At 42.5% G+C, this 22,243-nt stretch overlaps 1 protein-coding gene across 1 annotated transcript; it reads left to right on the top strand.

Annotated features, from left to right (window-relative positions):
* Window positions 1-17,739: 17,739 nt before the first annotated feature.
* Window positions 17,740-18,120, top strand: LOC307247633 (histone H2A-like; the record flags this gene model as incomplete). The annotated part of the gene is made up of 1 exon (XM_080024670.1): window positions 17,740-18,120. One exon carries the CDS (start codon window positions 17,740-17,742, stop codon window positions 18,118-18,120), a length of 381 nt encoding a protein of 126 aa, XP_079880796.1.
* Between the last annotated feature and the right edge of the window lie 4,123 nt (window positions 18,121-22,243).

Below are 22,243 nucleotides of genomic sequence, written 5' to 3'. Positions count from 1 at the left end.
GCTGATTTTCTGACCTTGAGAAACCCATATTCTAGGTTAGAAGCAGCAGTTATATGTGCACTTACAAACAGCATTATCAACCTTTGCAGTGGTGGGATTTGAGCCCATTCCACCAAAGAGACTGGAGCCTAAATCTGGCGCCTTGGCCCACTCGGCCACACAACCACATTTATAAGCACGATGACAAGTCAAAAATGTAAACCGTCACTGGAGAGCAGAGATCAATAAAACATGTATAATTATAGATCCTTCATAAAAATCTAATGAGTTGTTGCACTTAACTTGGACGTCACTCTCACGCTACTAGCTCCCTCGACTAACCGCCACATTGTACTTTAGTGTTAGACGTTTTTACATGTCACAAAGTTGAATGACTGAAGTCATTGTTAGCTACAAATATAGTCCACTGTAACCTAGCATAGCTTGAATTAGACTGATGAGTCAAGAAGAGCAATGTAGGCATACTTGTGAACCTGCAGATTATTTGAAGTGTTTAAGAAATCCATCAGCAAGGAGGAATTTTAGTCTTTGGGCTCATCCGGATTTGCCGTGGAAGCCTTAAATCTGTGCTTGTGATTTCCAACTGAGCAAAGACAGATTTTGCAAACCTAATTAGATTGGTATGAAATATACATATTTATACATATATATATATGTATATAACGATAACAATAAAGATATATTTTTATTGTTATTGTAACGGTTATTACAAGATGTTTGTTTCCCAGTCTAATTCTATTTGAGATATATTTCTTAGGAGATCTTTGTCCTACAAATTGTATTGCATTGAGGTAATTTTGTGATCCCTTTGCCTCAATTATATGATATATTTTTATTAGTGCATTTTTCTATTGTATTGTTCCACTGGGAACAAAAGGAGTGTGTGTGGTAGAAAAATGCTCATGAATGATATTACTTCACAACCAATTGATGTCTAAAGGCTGAGGGGCATGTGGTTTGTTTGGTGATTACCTCAGGTCTTTATTGGGAAATCTCACATCACACAACTGGCACAACTGTTTTAATCCTTATCTGTGTTTTTCTAGCTCATAAAAGGACCACTTGTGTAAAAACTCAATTCATGCCTTCCCGGCACCACATGTGTTTCATGTTTCTTTGTTAAAAAAGCCCTCAGGTGTAACAGAAGGCAACAGCAAATCAAATGGCTGGTCTCAAGATCGGTCTAACTTTTTCTCTGCAAAAAAAGCTAGCTTCTTCAAATCTACAACTACGATATTCACTGTTTTTAAAGTGCAGCTGAATCTTTCTCTTTATTCTGCGGAATAAATTTATTTAATACCCTGAGTTTTGGTCCTGATAGAAAAACAGGTTTACCTCACCGACCACGCGTTGAGAATTCTCCCACACTAGCCAAAAAGCATTACCATCATGCTGATAGGCAAAGGCACCAATGCTCTTTTCCAGCATTTGCATCAATGCAGTGACATACTCTGATTTGTCTTTAATACGTATAAGCCTTTTGCTTTTTATTAGAGAGTTTCGTAGAGGGGAAAAACCTTTTTGGCAAAAACAAAAACACAGCTGCAAGATTGAGCAGGCCGGGGTGTCACAGTCGGTCCCCAGGGCCACACTGCCGGCGACGATCTAGTACCAGTGGAAGGGAGAGAAGAAGCTGACCACAACCTGGGAGCTCTTCGGAAGACGGCCCAACTGGGTTCCCTGACACTGAAGGAGGAGGGCATACTTTGCCTTCAGTCTAACAATTAAGAAAGGAGCTACGATGATCCAGAGCAGGAGGTGTGCGAAATATTGTGAACTTGTAGTAAACATTTGTGTGGTTCATATAATTAAGTTATGTTTTGGTAAAATTGTAGATGGATCGGGATCATATACTTTGATTTTCCATCTGACCTTATCTGATTTGTTAAAAAACATCACACTGGATAGGAATAACTCAGTTCTGCAAGATAGAAATGGTGCTTATGAAATGTAAAATGAATCCACTTCAATTGGAACAAAGAACACAGTGAAAATGCAAATTGTATTGTGAGTTATTTTTAATTGAAGTGGCAAAATACCTTAGGAAAAAGAATAGTAACTTATTGAAAAGAGGTAGACCTGCATTGTTTATTTTTCAGATATTATTGAATTTAATTTTCCAGCAGAAAGACTAAAGCATGTTTGTATGACTTGCAGCGTAGGGCCAGTGTGGCCTCCTCTACGTCCGCTGCGAAGCTTTAACACCACGGACTGAAGCATAGGTAGTGATTACAGCTTGTTCTACTCGTTCGGCGAACATGAGCGGTCGTGGCAAAGGAGGCAAGGGACTCGGGAAAGGAGGCCCCAAGCGCCACCGCAAAGTTCTCCGCATAACATCCAGGGAATCACCAAGTCCGCTATCCGCCGTCTGGCTCGCCGTGGCGGTGTGAAGCGTATCTCAGGTCTGATATACGAGGAGACCCGTGTGTTCTCAAGGTGTTCCTGGAGAACGTGATCCGTGATGCCGTCACCTACACTGAGCACCCCAAGAGAAAGACCGTCACCGCCATGGATGTGGTCTATGCTCTGAATTGATTTAGTATTCTATTATTTAATGTCAAACATGGATGAATTATGAATTCCTTATTAGACGAAGCTGCAGCTTTATATTTATGCTTTGCTTCCTATGAATCGATTCTATTCAATGTCAAACATGGATATAGATAAGTGGAGTATTTCTTGTATATGCTCCGTATTTGTTTTGTTTAATGTTTCCCATAAATTGAAAACCCAATAAACATATGCGGAGATATATAGGAATACATGTTGGTTGAACAATACAGGTATAAAATTATATTTAATAGCTGATAATTAATATTTATGAATTAATATAACATAATCTAGAGTAATCATTGTATGAAATTGAATCTTTACTGGTGTGTTCATAATATATTTATATACATACAAGAATGAATAATGATCTTGTATCATGTGACTTTTGAGAAATGGAAAAGCCTTTTTGAGAAAGTGTGGGTGGTACTGAAAAGGACCTTTGGTTTCAGGGTGAGCACTGGGATTACTTGGAGCTGGTGTACTTGGTAACAGCCTTGGTGCCCTCAGACACGGCGTGCTTGGCCAGCTCTAAGGGGAGCAGCATGTGGACAGCGGTCTGGATCTCCCTGGAAGTGATGGTGGAGCGCTTGTTGTAGTGGGCCAGGCGACAGGCCTCACCGGCGATGCGCTTAAAGATGTCGTTGACGTGGGAGTTCATGATGCCCATGGCCTTGGAGGCCTTCCTGGTCTTTCTGCGCTTCTTGCCGTACTTGCTGGCGGTCTTGCATAGGGCTTTCTTGGAGCCCTTCTTGGGCGCTGACTTGGCGGGGTTCTGGCATTAAAAAAGTACAAGGAGACAAGGCACTAATGACCAGTTTCTAGTGGTGCTGCTTTCTTTATAGAATCCTGATGTAAATGAGGCTCTGTGACCCCTCAAAGGGATTGGGAAGAGTTTGCAAGTGACACTGGGAATGCCGAGGACAAGAACACGGTGTTTGAGGTTTGAAAATAAATATCGGTAAATTAAGAGTTTATACACAGAGTTTAACAGTTTATCAAACACAGGATAAGATGTAAATTCCTTGTGCAAGCACATACCTAAGAGTGTCGTGATGAATGGTAGAACGTCTTAATGTCATCTTGTCGTCTTGGTGATGAATGGTGGTGAATGGTGGGAGCTGGATACGCATCATCAGTAGTGTATCCTTGGATCTTGGGATGTTTCGGCCTCTACACTATACACCCTCCCCAAGGTGGCCAGCTACAGGCTGATCGGACCTGAGCTTGCGTGAGTCCAGACTCGTAAAGAGAGCCATATTGATGGCAGACTTCTCGAGGGACTATGCATGGCAGGGGCGTCCTACTCCCTGAGTCAAGCCAAAGCTGACCGCATACCTACTGGTTTGCTACTTTGGGGCCCAACAGGGGTCTTTCCTCCTCATAAAAAGCCACTGGCTGCTCCTTTCGGCTGCCTCTGATGCAGCTTTGATGGCTGAGCGCTGGTTCTGGCCTCTAACTCCCAGGTCAGTGAACAGTCTGGTGGTAGATCTTGCCACAAACCCTCTGCATCCGACCTCCACTGGGCGGACCTCAGCGTTCCAGCCACGGTGTTGTGCTTCAGCAGTGAGCTCGGCGTAGCGTAGATGTTTTCGCTCATAAGCCTCATCCACTGCGTCCTCCCAGGGTACTGTGAGTTCGATAATGTACACCTTCTTCAGAGAAGGAGACCACAGCATCAGGTCAGGTCTCAGGGTAGTTGTAGCAATCTCTGGAGGAAAAACCAGCTGTCGGCCAATGTCAGCCAGCATCTTCCAGTCACGGGCTAAGCGTAGCTGGCCTCGCTCAGATGGTGTAGAGCAGCTTCTAGTTACCTTAGCCCCCTCACGGACAAAGATAGTTGCCCGTTGTTGGTTGGATGCTGGTGGTGGTAGGGAGTTGGTGGCAGTTCGTTTGTCCTCCAGAGTGGATGCAAGGACTTTCAGGGCTTGGTTGTGACGCCACGTATAACGTCCTTGGGTGAGACTGGTTTTACACCCTGTAAGAATGTGTCTGAGGGTGGCTGGCATAGAACATAGGGCACACCCCGGATCTTCACCAAACCACTGGTGAAGGTTGACTGGTGTTGGAAGGACGTCGTATGTAGCTCTGATGGAGAAGCTCAACTGTCTCGCTTCCATGGCCCACATGTCTTTCCAGCTGATCTTCCTCCTCTCCACACTGTCCCATCTTGTCCACTGTCCTTGTTTGCCAAGAGAGACTGCCTTGGCCCATCGTGCAGCATCCTCCTGGTGACGTACTTTCTCCACCACCATCTTCCTCCGTTCTCGTGCTGTGGCCTTACTCCACGCTGGGGGGGTAGCTGTTAGCCCAAAGCCTCCTCTTCCTTGCTGAACATGGCCCACAATGTCAGCGTGTTTGAGGGCTGCTGTTGCCTCCTCCACGGCTTTGGCTGGTCTCCATTTGCGGCCAGTGGTTAAGGTTGGTGCATTGTTGCTCACCACTATGTCTCTGGATTCATTCAGTGTCATCTGGAGTCTTGTTTTTGCACACTTGAACTCCTCTGTGAGACTGGTGAGGGGCAGCTTGAGGATGCTGTCTCCGTAGAGGCCTATGGTGGTAAGGCATCATGGAACTCCAAGCCACTTCTTGATGTATCCTGTGACTGTTCTTTCCAACTTCTCTACAGTTGAGATTGGTACCTCATAAACTGCGAGGGGCCACAACATCCGGGGTAGGAGCCCAAACTGCAAGCACCAGGCCTTTAGCTTCCCAGGCAGTTGGGTGCTGTCAATGGACTGTAGGCCACTGCTGATGTCCTTACGCAGTTGTTGCACCTGGTCTTTGTCCTTCAGGCTTGCATCATACCACCTCCCAAGGCTTTTTACAGGCTGCTCAGACACTGTTGGGATTGGGTCTTCTCCGATGAAGAATTTCAGGTCAGAGAGCACTCCCTTTACAATTGAGATGCTTCGTGACTTGGATGGTTTGATCTTCATACGGGCCCAACTGATGTTCTCTTCCAGCTTCCTGAGCAGCCTCCTGGTGCATGGCACAGTGGTGGTCAATGTTGTAATGTCATCCATGTAAGCTCTGAGCGGAGGGAGGCACAGACCAGAGTCAACCCGCTGTCCACCTACAACCCACTTTGAGGCTCGGATGATGACCTCCATTGCCATCGTGAATGCCAGAGGTGAGATAGTGCACCCTGCCGTGATGCCTACTTCTAGGCACTGCCAAGAGGTGGTAAAGTGGTGTTGAAGCAGAACTGCACGTCCTGGAAGTAGGATTTAACCAGGGCTGTGATGGTGTCTGGTATGTGGAAGAATTCGAAGGCAGACCACAGGAGTTCATGGGGCACTGAGCCAAAGGCATTGGCAAGGTCCAGAAAGACTACATGGAGGTCCTTCTCTCTATCTTTGCCGTTTGGATCTGGTGCCAGATCATGCTGGAATGTTCTGAACACCCGGAGAATCCTGATATTCCTGCCTTGTGTACAGATGTGTCGATGTACTTGTTTCTTCGCAGATACTCGCCCATCCTCTGTGCAATGACACTAAAGAAGATTTTGCCCTCAACATTTAGTAGGGAGATTGGACGGAATTGGCTGATGTTCTCTGCATCCTTCTCCTTTGGGATGAGGACTCCACCTGCCCTACGCCACACTTTAGGTATGATCTCCTTCTGCCATGCTGTTCTCATAAGCTTCCAGAGAAACCTCAAGACATCTGGTGCATTCTTGTACACCTTGTATGGGACTCCATTTGGCCCCGGGGCTGATGCTGTTCTTGCTCGACGCACTGTGTTTTCCACCTCTTTCCATGTTGGAGGGCCAGTCGGAATGTGATGTTCAGGGGGGTCAATTGGTGGGATATCTGAAGGAGGTGAGCCTCAAGATCAGCCTTTGTTGTTTTTAGGGCTCCACTTTTCTCCTTTGTGAAGATACCCTTTAGGAACTTGAAGGGATCTTTATAGAACCGTGTTCTAGTTTGTTCTTTCTTCCTTCTACGTTTCCGTAGGTTCTCTGCTCTGCGGAGGGATGCTAGTCGAGTTTTAATGTCGACCTGAAGCGCATCTATGCCTTCCCTTTCCACTCCAGAGGCCTTTTTCCACCGTCTCCTAAGTTGTCTCATTTTAAGACCAGGCGCTTGATCTCCTGCTGCCTCCTGGACACTGGTGCGGTTGGGACCTTTTTCCCACCTGACCTTTCTTGCACTCCAAAGCGTTCTGACCCATATTGATAGATGATATCCCCCATTCTCTCCAACTTCTTTTCCACTGTCCCTCTGAGTTGCTCGAGAGACAGGGTCAGGTCAGTATTGATCGTTTCCCACAGCTCCTAACCCGCAGCACCGGGCCACTTCACATGCAGTTTATGCCCTGCCAGTCTTCTCTCGACTGCAGGTCTAGAAGGTTGGGTCGGTTCTACCGCTGTTGCCATCAACTCTGTGTTTGCTTCTTCCATGACAGTGGTATTGATGTACTGCAAGCTATGGTTTGCGTCCAGTTGCTGTACTTCATTCGACTGATTTGATTCCTCTCGGAGAAAGGAACCAATGCGAGGCCTCTGTTTCTCTTCTGTCAAACACTTCTTCCTTCCCTGGGGAATTCTCAACCCCTGATATGATGTTACCTTCGTCCAACCACAGGGACATATCCGCTGCTTGTGGCCCGCTGTTGCGGCTGCATCTGTGGCAACTGCTGTGGCACTCTCTTGCGCTGTGCTCCTGTTACTCATAGTCGTTTCCGGTCCAGGGTCTGCTACCATAATGTCAGCCGATGAGTCGTCTTCCGCCCCCGCTCTTGCAGACTCTAGGGGTGTTCTCTTTTGTCGTCTTTTCGTAGCTATAGCGGGTGATTCCTCGTGCCAATGGCTTGGGAAACTACAAGCATGGGAAGCTAGCCCATGCCTGTCCCAGTGGGGTCTATTTCCTCCTGTCAGCTGTCTCTCCATGCCGCCACAAGGACTTTCCCCTGTCGTCAGCTGATCTTTCTCAGCAGTCACTGGACTCAGTGTCCAGGTACTCAGTTTATCAAACACAGGATAAGATGTAAATTCCTTGTGCAAGCACATACCTAACACAATATCACTAAATTGTATTAATATTTTTTATTCAAAAAATTCACATCGATTTAACGCGATTGAACATGAAATACCGACGAGCACAACGTGGGATTGTGCAAACAATATGCAACCATTATCGGATCGACCACCTTTGTGTCACCTTTATAATGAATTATTATCTTTGAAGACTGTGTGGTGGCCCTTAAAAGAGCCGTTTGTGTTGGAGTGCGGTGCCTGTGTCTCTTGGCGCGCTCTCCGCGGATGCAGCAGGCCAGCTGGATGTCCTTGGGCATGAGTGACTCTCTTGGCGTGGACGGAGCACAGGTTGGTGTCCTGGAACAGACCAACCAGGTAAGCCTCGCTGGCCTCCGGAAGAGCCATGACAGCGGAGCTCTGGAAGCGCCGGTCGGTTTTGAAGTCCTGAGCGATCTCTCTGACCAGGCGCTGGAAGGGCAGCTTGCGGATGAGCAGCTCGGTGGATATCTGTAACGACGGATCTCTCTGAGAGCCACAGTACAGGGCCTGTAACGGTGAGGCTTCTTGACTCCGCCGGAGGCTGGGGTGCTCTTACGGGCAGCTTTGGTTGCCAGCTGCTTCCTGGGAGCCTTACTCCCGGTGGATTTATGGGCGGTCTGCTTGGTACTGGCCATCGCTCAGGCTTCTCTCAACTGGTTTAGGAACAAGAATGAATCGCAGTGGTGGAGCTCAGATATATATATAGTCCCTTCTGCGCTCGTGCTGTGTGCTGGTTTGTCCATGGCAGTTGTCACGTGATCATGATTCATGAAAGTTCTGCCAAAACATTTTGAATGGTTGATGTTTTTTATTAGTTTATGGAGTTATTTTCAATAAACACTGATGATAAATTTACATGTTAAATATGTGTCATGGAGTAGAGAACAATATGCATTATAATATAATGTCATTTTAAAAATATATATATGAAGTGAAATGTTATACTATCACATTAACTTAAATAGCTGAAATGAATAATTAAATGAATGAACATTAAATTTTTATTTTACAGTTTATAAATATATTTTATATAAAAACGTTTTTTCAATATTATATATATCTATATATAAGAATATAATTAATATTATTATTATGTATTAGCAGTGGAATATGTTTATTATGAATAATAACTGTCAAGTATTATAATATTATAATTATTTAGATGATTCTCTGTACAGGCTCCATGTCAGTGTTGAGCCAACAATGAGTGTTATTTTCTTTTGAATATGGATTTATTATGATTATTGTTTCTAAAATGCCAATTTTTCCATCGATAGTTGTCGAAGAAGTGCTCTCTATGAGGGTGTGGGAGGCTCTGAAAAGAGCCTTTGTGGGTTCAAGTCTGTTCACACACATACGTAGAGCCAAACAACACCAGCATCCTCTGTGCCATCTTCTGGATGTTTGGAAATTTGGCTGCGCTTAATGAAGCATAAAACTCATCCAGTTTAAGAGAGTTGAACTTCTCCTTTAAGACGGTGTCACATTGGCGATCAATCAGTTCCAACTGCAACTCCTGTGGCGCTGTTTCAGGGTCTTGTGAGAAGGGACATGACACCAGCTGAAGTGACTTGTCAATTTTTTCCAAAATCAGAGAACCGACGTCAGAATTCTTCATGCAGGTCATCCAGTGATTTCCTGTATTTTTTAACATGTTGCGGGGCCTCTTTCAACGTAGCCAGTGTGGGGAAATGAGCGAATGACTTGTTTGGCAGTTGCTTTGAGAATAAAGCTAGCTTGGTTTTGAAGGCTCTGACATTTGTATGCATTTCATGCACAAACTGGTCTTTCCCTTGTAGCCTCACGTTCATCTCATTCATGTGTGTCAGTATGTCCACAACAGTATGTCCAGCGGATATCAGAATGGTAAAGCAAGTCCCTGTGATCAGTGTCAGTTTCTTCAAGAAACTTAATAAACTGACGATGGGGAAGTGCCCTTGCTCGAATAAAGTTAACAAGTTTTACAACTGGCTTCACCACGTGGTCTCCATCACCCTCTCCTGGATTCTTTTGAACAGTCCGACGTTTTTTCCCGTCAGATTTGGCGATCCATCTGTGGTAACGTTGGCGAGCTTACTCCAAGGTAGCTTGTGCCTCTTAATGACCGCCGACACACTGTCATACAAGTCCTCTCCCCATGTTTTCCCTTTTAGGGGTTCCATGGCCAAAAACTGGCCATCCCTCTGATAAAAATTAAAAGCTGAGCGGTGTCCTTTATGTCTGTACTTTTGTCCAGTGCCAAAGAATATAATGTAAATGACTCCGCTTTTTTGTTTAGCTTGCTAGGTCTTCGTCAATTAGTTCAACACGGCGAGTCACTCGCCTGCGTGATAAGCTAATTTTTTCAGACTTGTTCTTGCTCCCAGGACACAAGACACCTGCTGTCTCTACCATGCACTCTTTGAGAAACTCCCTTTCAGAGAAAGGCTTGCTGGCTTTTGCTAATTTGAATGCCAGCAAAAAACTTGCCTTCGTGCTTGGTTCATGGATGGGAGTTTGTCGGATAAAGGTGTTTTGCTGAGCCTGCAAGCCAGCTGCCAACCTCTGAGCGGTAGCCGTCCGATATGCGTTGATCGGTTGTTAGCGTTATTAGCATGCTTGAAGAAAAGTGAGGGCTGATGTATTCCTTTAAAACCGCAATCGTTTCTTGGCAACTTACCTAGGTCTGGTCAAAGGCTGTATGTCTTAATACAGCCTTTGACCAGACCTAGGTAAAAAAGTATTTAGTAGTCCATTCCTTATTAAACACTCGGCACTCACTGTGGACTTTTCTTTTCTTTGGCCCACTCATTGTTGCAGATGGGTTCAGAGTAGTAGCAGAGTAATAACAGAGAGTAGCTTGGGCTCCGCAAAATCAAGTCACTGCGGCTACTGCGGCACCTGGTGAAACGCCAGGCATTACAGGTCAAGGTGAAATCAATGCAGTCATAATTATGAATTCTGTACCAATCTTTGGTGGGCCGGATAAAAAAGACCAACGGGCCGGATGTGGCCCGCGGGCCGTAGTTTGCCCAACCCTGGTCCAACGGGATGGAATGAATTTATTTCTTCTTTGGAGCTGTCTTCTTGGCTGCTTTGGGCTTTGGGCTTTGGGCCGCTTTGGGCTTAGCGGCCTTAGCGGTACTCGAGATGGGATAAGGGGCCTGACAGAGCAATTGGATAAAACTAGTTTGATGACGTGGCAAAATCAAATGGCATTGGATATGTTGCTGGCAAAAGATGGTGGTGTTTGTAAGATGTTTGGCGACGTATGTTGTACTTTCATGCCAAACAACACCGCTCCTGACGGCAGCGTGACTAAAGCATTGGTTGGACTGACAGCATTGTCCGAGGAGATGACGGAAAATGCAGGGATAGATAATCCATTCACCAAATGTCTAGAGAGCATGTTTGGTGAATGGAGTGACATGTTACAATCAATCCTTATATCATTAGCAGTAATGATTGCAATTATAGCTACGTGTGGTTGTTGTATTCCATGCATTAGAGGGTTGTCTTAAAGACTCATAGAGAACGCCATGACTAAAACTATGCTGTACACACAAGTTCCTAATGATGACAACAATGACAGTACAAATGCAAATTATGAATTTATGATCGAACCAAATCAGGAGGATTTTAATGATCAAACCCCTGTTCAGGATATGCTCAAGATGGCAGGTTCAGATGTCGATCTCAACTTTGCTGGAGTCTGATGGCCAAAAACGAAAGTTGACGCAAACCACACCAAGGGAAATTACGACAATGACACAAAAGTTTAATTAGATAACAAGTTTTGATGATGACGATGGCGTCCTCCGCTCCATCTGACGACTGGACAGTTGAAATCGGATGCTAAAGGCAATGCACGGGCCGGGGCATGTCTTCAGCAGCTGTCCATTCCCATATTACCCACTCAGTTATTCATGTAAAGGGTAGAGATAAAATAGATTTTGTGTCCATCAGTTTCTGATGATAAGGGCATTGAAGTTCTGACTTGAAGGTTTTTGACCCCATTTTTGTCAACGTAGCTATCCGGATTTTAAGTCTGATTTGAAAGAGAGGCTATATTTCTGTGGTTGGATTGTCTGATAATTTTACAAATTATATTCACAGCTGGATTGCGTCTGAATGATGTATCAGGACTGTATCCGAACCTTATTATCAGGGTTAGGGTTAGGTTTGGTTTAGGGCTAGTAAAAGTTATCTTGATGGTGCCTCCGCTTCGTCCAACAACTGGACAAGAATATAAATAGTAGACCGCAGTATTTGAAACTACGCACCCCAACAGATTTCTAGTCCATCACCTTAAGCACTTGGCCACAGCAACATAGTTTGCGGTTTTAAAGTGCAAGAATATTCCAATGAAATGAGGAAGAAGCTTTAATATGTAATTGACAGCTGGAGATATTTTAAGGAGAGACGACTGTAACAAATTCAAACATCATCAAGAAAAGGTCATTTTTGCCAAAGGTGGTGGACAGGATCTGATTCCGCATGGGGACAATTGGATGGAAATCTAGCCCTGCCATGACCACTCAACAACAACCACATTGTTTGTGGGGTTAAAATGCAAGGACATTTTGACCAAATCAGGAAGAAGCTGCAACAAGACAAAGTATTGGGTTGTTTTTTTTTGGGAGACAACAACGCAATAAATTAAGACATCATGGAAGCAAGGATAGATTTGTGAATTGTAGTCGGCCCTGTAGTTGAACCTGTTGGGGGACACCCCAATGGGTCCATCGCCTTATCAACTCGGATGTTAAATACATGGATAGTCAATTTAAAACGCCATGAGGAAGATGCTCAAAAAATTTATTTGTCTTCTGGAGATATTTTCAGGAGACACTCAGCGCAATGAATTCAAACATAAATAACTGCAGAGGCTGCAAAAACATACTTAACTTTGAAATATTTACATCAGAATCTGGCACACAGAATTTCAAGACATTTAGAGTTAGAACAATCTCATGAATCGTAATCTGCAGGATTTTAACCCCCTTGGTGCTGCTGCTGCCAGTCGCAAGAGGGCTGGTGCTGGGGCCGCCTGTTAGACCACTGGTGGCCCCAGGGCACCTCTGGGCAGCACTTCCGTGTCCCTTCCCTGTGCCGGAGCCCCACATTGGGCACCACTGTCGCAGTTTCACCACCACACGCCACCCAAGTGACGGTGTTCAGGGACCTATGGCACAGATTACGTTTGGTTGATAGCACCAGTTTATTGTAGAGCTGAGGCTAGGCGGAACTAGCCAAGAGCAGATGAAACATGTTATGACACAGGGCTCCTATTGTGACTGAGTGTGTGGACGGGGTTTTTAAACCGAATGCTCGTTAGCCCAACAATGAGCATCAGGTGTGGCTACTTAAACCATCCCATCCACAGAGATATTTCCAGGAGACACTTGCGCAAAAATTCAAACATCATGAAAGCAGTGACATCCCTGATCATCGTAGTCAGCAGGATTTTAATTTGCACTGGGAAACCCCAATGGAGTTGTCCACCGCCTTAACCACGTGGCCACGACTACATATTGTGGTTTGAAAATGCAAGGAAATTCATATCAAATGAGGAAGAAGCTGCAAAATGGTACTTGACTTTTGGACATATTTTGAGAAAAAACTGGCACATAGAATAAAAATAGGTTTAGAGATAGGCCAACAGTACAAATCGTAGTTGGAAGGATTTTAAATGACTCAGGGACACCCCATTGGATTTCTAGACCATCGCTTTAACCACTCTCTTTAAAATAAAAGGAAATAGACACTTTGTGTTGTTCACTCGTATTCCTGTATCTGAATTACTGCATGGAGGTGTGGGGTAACGTGTACAAAAGCACATTACATTCATTCTGCATACAACAAAAAAGAGCTATAAGGATCGTTAACAATGTAGGATATTGTGACTATGGTAACACGCTGTATTTAAAAGTCACAGACTTTGAAGTTCATAGATCTGGTAGAATTTATTACTGCACAAATGAAGCAAGAAATAATTTACTTCTTGATAACACCCAAAAATGTTCTTTGATAGAGAGGGGAAACTCAACAAATATGTCGTTATCATAGCGACGGAAGTGAACCACGTCATGTGTCAGGCAAATATGATTCTGAAGAGGCATCAATTGCATGTTCCTTGGGGTGTGTATATTTTGTCCTCAAAATGTAAGTACTGTTATACTTCCATAATATCCCCTTTTGTGATGCAATGATCTTAAAAAATGGAGATCAGACATGTCTTCTACGCTCTGGTGGATCATCCGTGCACTGCAGAGACAGTAGAGGGGCTTTCAATCCTTAAACCAAAATTTCTTGACTTTAATTAACGATTTGTTTTGCAAGGAAGGCTTTGCTAAAATGTTATCGCCACAATAACAATTATATTGTGACTCATATTTCAAGATAAATATCTTCTGGTTTGGGGCAACTTATAATTGATTAACATCCCATAGCTTATTATTTTTAAGACTGTGTTGTGAAAATGTGTGTATCAAATGTGAAACACCACATATATAAGATAATGTATCTGTAAAACCCTCAATGGCGATTGTATTGCATTTCATGGTGCAATGTGCATTATGCCTACCAAAATGCTAAATACATTGTTTTGATTAATTCACAAATTAAAGCTCTGCACAGGCAATCATTTCTCACATTTTTTCTGAGAAGAAGAAGTCTATATTACCCTAAACAATAACAGAAACTATGTTTTTGTCTCCCAAAATGAGGAATAAAAAAGGTTGCTGTTGAAATTAACCTGGTGTAGTTTGGGTGTGAGAGTTGTTGACTATATAGGAAGGTGATCACAACAATTTAAAATAGAACACTAAATGCAACAACTTCCTTGACTGAAATTAATTGAATAAATATAAATATATCAATAAATATATTGAATAAATATATATATGAATAATAATAAATATTATTCATATAAATATATATGAATAAATATATAATAAATATTAAACAGAGATCTGTGATGTTCTTTCCAGTTTTCAATTGTATTCCTATTTTTGATTGATTGGGAATTATTGATAGAGATTAATGTGTAGGGTTTATTATATACTCCAAAATATATTTATTTTTGTTGATTTTTTCAGTAATTATAAATTGCCGTTTTTCTTATCACTATAGGACTGATCATTAGTGCCAATGTTGTAACATAGGTGACAGGCAAATCTGAATCGATGAATTCAAGTTCTTTTAACACTCGAACCGCCACACCCAGACTTTTCCTAAAATTGTGTTATGTAGCATCCCCTATTGCTAAAAACAGTAAGGATAAAACCAGATTTAAAATATGGGCAATGGGCATGGCCAGCAGGTAAAATTTACCCGCTATAGAATATAGCTATTTTCGAGAAGTTAATTTTGCATGTTTAAAGTCAATATGGTCAAAAGAAAGAGATTCATGGATGCCACACAAGAATCATTAGAAATGATTACTGCCATGAATGACAAAAAGTCTGATGGTGGGGAGGTGTCAGGACTGAGCGACGTGTCATGGGTTGACTCATCTGACATGTCATCTGACAGCGATTAACCCCTGAGAAAAGTGAGGGTGAAAAAAGAGCATGTACTTATTGTCGATTACAGTGTATGACATACAGCTATTGCAACCAGTCTAAAGAAAAAAAACCCCAAACTTGTTTTTTTATTTTTAAGATCACAAGACGCCACCACATCCGGGAGGGCGAAACTGGCCCTCACGGTCACAGAGTACAGAGCACTTTAATATTTCATCGCTGTAAAAGTCTTTGCTCACTCAACTGTGCCTATTTTGTTCTTTCTTTTAAAGATGGTGTCTCCGTGGCTGTCGAGGCGGCCCCCTGCACCTGCAGGCACCCAGGTATTACTCAATGCTATAACTTAAACGTACAGTATATATACTGTTTGCCTTACTGTTCATAGACTTCTTAGACACACTTTATATTTTGAATTTCAGAGAAGAGTAAAGCAGAACGAACGATGATGAGTTCATCCAGGATGTTGTGGAGGCCTGCGGGGAGGCTTTGCCATTTTAATAATAATAATAATAATGACAATAATAATAATAATAATTATAATAATAATAATAGCTGCAGCCAGCAATACACAGGGTCCAGTTTAGTCATTTTGGTATGTATTACAGTTTTCCAGTTTCTGTGAAACGCGGCACAAGTTACAAAAGTTACAAACACAGTGGACTTGCGTCTGGGAAAAATGGATGAGAAAAGGACTGTTAAAAGTACTGGACAGAGGTAGGAGGAAGTGAGCTGCAAGAGGGTTGGAGCATACTGAGGGAAATTTCTGGAAGAGATTCCATCTGCATGCGCTTTGCTGATGACGTGTGAATATGTGTGTGTGGCTAACCCCACCCAGGATCCACTGCTCTGTCACGACACAGCGACATCATAATTAAATCATAGTAGTTCTACCCACTCCAAACTACACACATTTAGCATAAGATAAAAGTGCTGATTATTAACTAATACCCACATATAACCATGACAAACTTACAACTGACTGAACCCGACTGAACCCACCTGACCCCAACTAAACCACCAGAACCGTCTCGCCCGCTACCCGACATCCCTTGAAAAGGAAAAAGCAGCTCAACATCCGCCTGAGTACAAACCCCTCCATCAGTTCCAACATGGGGACTGGGTCCTCGTAAAGAACCTACGACGGTCATCTTGGCACAATCCCCGTTTCCTGGGAATGCTCAAAGTCTTTCTTGTCACCAACAACGCCCTCAAGGTCAAAGGCCATGCCTCCTGGGTTCACGCCTCCCACAGTAAGAAAGTTCCCCCATCCCCTCGAGCTACTCGTTGAGAAGACAACGTGAGCGTACACCGAACGCTGCTCACCCTGCAACTGCAATGGAACCACATCAACCACACCTGCGGCCATGGCACTCTTTTCACCTTACAGGGTTTTGTTGCCTACGCGGCACTGTTTGTTTCCTACTCACCATTGCTATAATTGTTGTTGTCCCCATATACATTTTCCATGATCATACTTTACTTCACATACTTTACTGTCCTGAGAATATAACTGCCCCAATCACAGTTAATAAAATATATGTTCCCGGCAGTACGACACATAGCACTGACTCAGCTCCCGGCCTTAATGGCACTCGTCTACCAAACGGTGTTTTCTGGTTATGTGGCCATAGTGCATACACCCATCTCCCAGTTGGCTGGAATAGCATTTGCACCCCGGCCAATCACACCTTTATCGTCCCAGTTTTCCACAACTGGAATCTTGGTCTCCCGCTTATGCAGGCCTTGACGACAATTTATACACCACCTCCTCACATGACACCTGAGTTTAATACCACACATGACGGACTCTATTGAATCTTCGTGAATTTGTTGCGTTAATGTTTTTTTTTTCTGGTTTGTTTTCAGAAATATATCTATACAGCTACTCAGAGAGCTTCTCCTTAGCACCTCTCTGATCAGACCCTTGTACAATTAAAACCAACGTCTGAAGACCTCAGATGACCTTCAGCGAGTTAGAAGAAGACAACATTGCAAGAAAAAGATAGTATACCATCTTTAATTCTTTCAAGACAGAAGTATAGGACATGCTTTTTGATTAAGCATTTTGAACGTCCACTATCTTTCAGGGGTAAAAGTCAGAACTGCGTGTGTGCCTGTGTGTGTGCCTGTGTGTGTGTGTGTGTGTGTGTGGGTATGTGTGTGTGTTTATGTGTGTGTGTGTGTGTGTGTGTGTGTTTATGTGTGTGTGTGTGTGTGTGTGTGTGTATGTATGGGTGGCTTAGGTTTCTTTTTGATCATTGGGGGGGACACATTAAGTGGGGTGTAGAAAATAATTAAAAGCAAAAAATAAACTTAAAGGATTTTAATGAAATATATAATATGATTCATAATTAGCATTGTTTAAACCGGATTGTACACCTAGAACACCAAGCTGTGTATTTATAAATAATATAATCAATGAATAAAAAAAGCACAATGTGGATATAAAAAATCTAATTTCTGAGACAAAATACGTAAAAAAAATCACAAGCTTAAGGACACAAACTACTGCTTTGGATGTGCAGTGTGACGGTTCTGAAACTTGATTCTGATTTGATGAAAAACTCGGGTCAGCGCTGACCAATCAGATCGTTCCAGCAAGGATTTATTTCAGCGCTGTAGAACGACCGGATCACCTTCTACTCGTTAGAAGCCGTCGTGATCATGTCTGGAAGAGGCAAACAAGGCGGCAAAGCCAGAGCCAAGGCAAAGACGCGCTCTTCCCGTGCCTCTCCAGTTCCCTGTCGGCCGCGTTCACAGGCTGCTGTGCAAAGGCAACTACGCCCGGCGCGTCGGTGCCGGCTCTTCCGTCTACCTGGCGGCCGTGCTGGAGTAACCGCTGAGATATTGGAGTTGGCTGGAAACGCTGCCCGTGGCAACAAGAAGATCTGCATCATCCCCCGTCACCTGCAGCTGGCTGTTCGCAACAACGAGGAGCTCAACAAGCTCCGGGGTGGAGTGACCATCGTTCAGGGCGTCGTCCTGCCCAACATCCAGGCTTTTCTGCTCCCAAAGAAGACTGAGAAAGCTGCCAAGTCAAAGTAAATCTGCTGGATCACTTCCCAAATACAACCCAAAGGTTATTTTAAGAGCCACCCACATCTTTGTAGAGAGTAAATCTTGTGAACCTACTTAACTTTCCTATAAATCAAGTTACGGTTATTGTCATACACCACATCAACATCACATAATCCAGCTCGCTTGTAAACTCAATAACTGCAATTCCCTGACACCAATAACAGCCATTCTGTTGAATAGTATTGTAATATTGACATCATTCATATAATAAGTATTTGTTTAAGCAGAGTTAAAAAAAAATTAAGATTCAATGCCATTGCTTACTGTCCGAATAACACCAGCTGCCCAGCACTGGACCAATCCGGTAACAGCGCGCGGTGCGTCATTACTGAGATTTGGAGATTTTATCTTTGGAGTGCTGTGTAACTTTGCTAAAAGCTTCCAAAATATCCCATTTATAAGTTGAATATTTACATTGCAATGCACCTATTTCACTCTTTGTTTTTGTAAACATTGAGGTGTCTGAATGAGGGCCCTGGGTTTTCAAGAATCAGAGCCCATTGTATAGTGATTGTATGGTATACTTATTAACGTATGTTACTTTTAATTTATTGCATCCATGTCATACGGAGAACGAAAATAACAACGTGTCTTTTCAGAGGCCCTATGGGAGAGGAAATGTGTTGATGCCTCCAGCCTGGCCAGAGGAGGAAATGTGTAGATTTATATTGGACCAGTGCTGAACTGTGACCTATGCATTGTGACCAGATGGGCTACATGATCCCCGTAGTAGTATAAAGGAAAGTGTTTTACTTCTTCCCCGAGAGAACACTTCCAGCTTTGTTCTCTCCTGGATGTCCTAGGCCAGTCTTGTTTGATGCTGATTTGTGTAATAAAACTATTATGTGAATCAAGTCAGCATCAGTGGTCACTCCTTCTTCATCAACACATCAAAATCATCCAGAAACTACAAAGTGGCGTCAAGAACCAGGATGTGTTGGGCCTCATCTGCCACTGCTGCCCCGCTTCAGAAGATACCACTTAATGCCTCAAAGGTGAGGTTTTACTTACGATACAAGCTGTTATTTGGTCTGAAGCGGTTGTGATTTGTGCAGATAGGCTGCACTAACAACAGCAGATTGTGCGGAGATTAGAGATGATGTGTTGATGTGTGAAGTGAGTTTCCATCTAAACCGAGGTTTATTAAGTTGTAAAAGACGTAAATAAGGGGAATAAGAGAATAATAAACGAAGAAAAAGAGAATTAAGTTGAAATAGAGAATAGAGACGAGAGAAATAAAATATGAAGTTAAAAGTAAAAGTTAAAGGCTTAAAAGATGTGGAGAAAGTTGAAGTAAAAAGTAACTGTAGAATGGCAGAACTAGTAGCCAAAAGTTGGCTACTAGACATGTGTTAAAAAACCATGCAAGATTAACGAAGACGGCCCGTATCTCCTTAAACAGTAAGACATGTGTCCATTAAATGCTGCGTGAAAGTTGGCCGAATGAAAATATAATATAATCAAATCTAGGTAGGAAAAACAAAGAGGAAATAACCCTGGCCAGGGGTATCTTTTTCTTTTTTTGTGTGTGTGAGTGTGAAAGTGCCTCAGCTACAGATGTGTAAAGAGCTTTGTGTATTTTTTTGTGTATGTGTAAGTGATATATTACATTACATTACGTCATTTAGCAGACGCTTTTATCCAAAGCGACTTACAATTGTTCAAACACCGACGGACGCAGCTATCAGGAGCAATTAGGGGTTAATTATCTTGCTCAAGGACACTACAGCATGCTAGCAGGAGGAGCCTGGGATCGAACCAGCAACCTTTAGATCACTAGACCACCAGCTCTCAGCAGTTGAATAATACATAAAGAGAAACATTTCTTGCCCCTCGAGTGATAAACATATATGAGCCTGTTTACAGACTTTGTAAAGTTGATAATAAAGATTATGGGCCTTTCTTTAAGGACGTTTGATAAATATTTGAGCCTTTTTCTTTAAGGACGTTTGATAAATATATATGAGCCTTTTTTCCAAGGACGGTTGTACATTTGATAAAGGATATGAACCTTTACAGAACTTTATATATTTGATAACAAAATGAGCCTTCTGAAGGACTAGAGCCACAGTCGCCTAAACATACATGTACACATTCAGAAAAGGAAAGAAAATCTCCTGCTCTCAATTGGAAGAAGGATTTGTGAATTGTTTGAGAAGTGTGTGGGTTTTTTCTTTTTCTTTTAATGCTTGGGGTGTGTGTGGCGGTGATTTCTGTGAGTCCTGTCTGGTTAAAAGAGCAGATAGTCTTGTTGGGGTGAAGGGAGACGCTGTTTTTTTATGCAAGAAAAGAGGTTTCGTGTTTCGGCTGCTGGGTGAGAAAAACAGCTATGGTTTATGACTGTGCGTAACTGCAGTGAGCTGGGCTGTTCCTATGGGAGCCAAAACAGGATGTTCACTCGCTGACGACCAGTCCATACTGGAAGCTTTTGCTAAATTTAAGAGGCGGAGCAAGGGGTGGTGCTTCATACAGAATGGAACTTAATTAACTTCTCTTGACAGGATGGGCTGTGTTGAGACCCCCCCTCCTCCTTTCTCTCAGTAGTTAGAAGAAAAAATAATAAGATAAATTAAATTAAATAGATAAATAGAATAAAAATAATAAAATAAAATAAAAATAAATAGATGAATAGAATAAAAATAACGAATTAAAGGTGATATCAGATTGACTAATATACTCTTTGGACTTTTAATACATTGCACGATTAAAGGTACCCATTGCTTTATTTCAAGTGCACGCGAAATAATAAAGTTGATAATGTATGTCACACTGAATTGTATTACAGTGTGTATAACAATTTAGAGTGAGCCTAAGACACTGAACTCTTTTGTTGTTCTTTTTCTTTTTTCTTTCTTCCTCTCTTGTACTATGCTGAGTGAAAGGTGGGGGAAAGACAGAGAAGATGGAATGAGTCTGAATTGAATCATCCAAAGGGCAGATGACAACACATCTGGCAGATCTTCACAGACACTGAGGCTTGCGGATGACAACGTTTTGGAATCCTGAATCCAGTTGAACCAGTTAAAGGCCAGTACATTTTTTCGACAAACTCTTTCAACAGACCTCACCTGCATTTACCTAAATGTCTATTCATTTAGTTATAATATACGTGTTTAGCTTGTTTTCACCGATAGGTTTGTAGTAGTTATTTTTCATACATTGCATTTGCAATTATTAAGTGAGAGACTTGACAATGGACTGACTAGTTAAGGCATTTGCCTAATAAATACAGTATTATCGATTGATTGATTGATTGATTGATCACATGTGGAAAAGCTGATTTGATTTAAATACTGTGAGTGCTGTGAATATTGGTTTCATTATCTGAGTATGGTTTATCTTGGCTGTTTTGGGAGTGAACATTGATGTAATTTTGATAATTTTACATAAATGAGTGTGATCAGATGCATCAGATGGTGAACAAGTGAATTGGCTTTCACAAGTGGTAAGCGATTTGGTCTCCTTTGTGGTTGGCAAATTCAGCTGTTTTTGGTTGAGTGTGATTACACGATGCTTTATAAACACATTTTTAAATGAGTCAATTCAATTTACAATAAAAGAAAAATAAGAGGGTCATTACGATGTCAAAAATGGATACTAAAATTACAAAAGTAATCACTCCTATTGATGTAGAGCGAAAGAATAATCCCCTTATTAAAGATATTCCAAAATATCAGGAAAATAGAGCAAGCGTTAGACTGACATTGAACAACCATGGCCAGTTGAAGGAACTCTTAACCCGGATGTGATTAAAACAATGCAGGTGCTTGTGTCCACATATGAAGTAAATCAAAAGAAAGGCAAGAAAGGAAAGAGATGCACGGAGAAAAGACAAACAGAATTTGGCATTCTGCAGCTGTTCGTATAGGAGGGACAGACATGGTTCGAAGCTGCAATGGAAAAAAGAGAACAAAGTAGACAAGAAATAAAGAAAAATTAAAAGGATACAGAAAATTGATGGAGAAGATTCCGCACCCTTCTCACGTACAGCATCTGTACAGAAGCCCCCGCCTTATGAGTAGGAGGTGAAGTGCACTGATGTTTATCCCAAGCTCCCAGTGATTACACAGGAGGGCAACTATCTCTTCAA

Source organism: Zeus faber (assembly GCF_960531495.2).
Source record: "Zeus faber genome assembly, contig: SCAFFOLD_38, whole genome shotgun sequence".
In the NCBI taxonomy this organism is placed as follows: Eukaryota; Metazoa; Chordata; class Actinopteri; order Zeiformes; family Zeidae; genus Zeus; species Zeus faber.
This window is presented reverse-complemented; position numbering and strand designations above follow the sequence as displayed.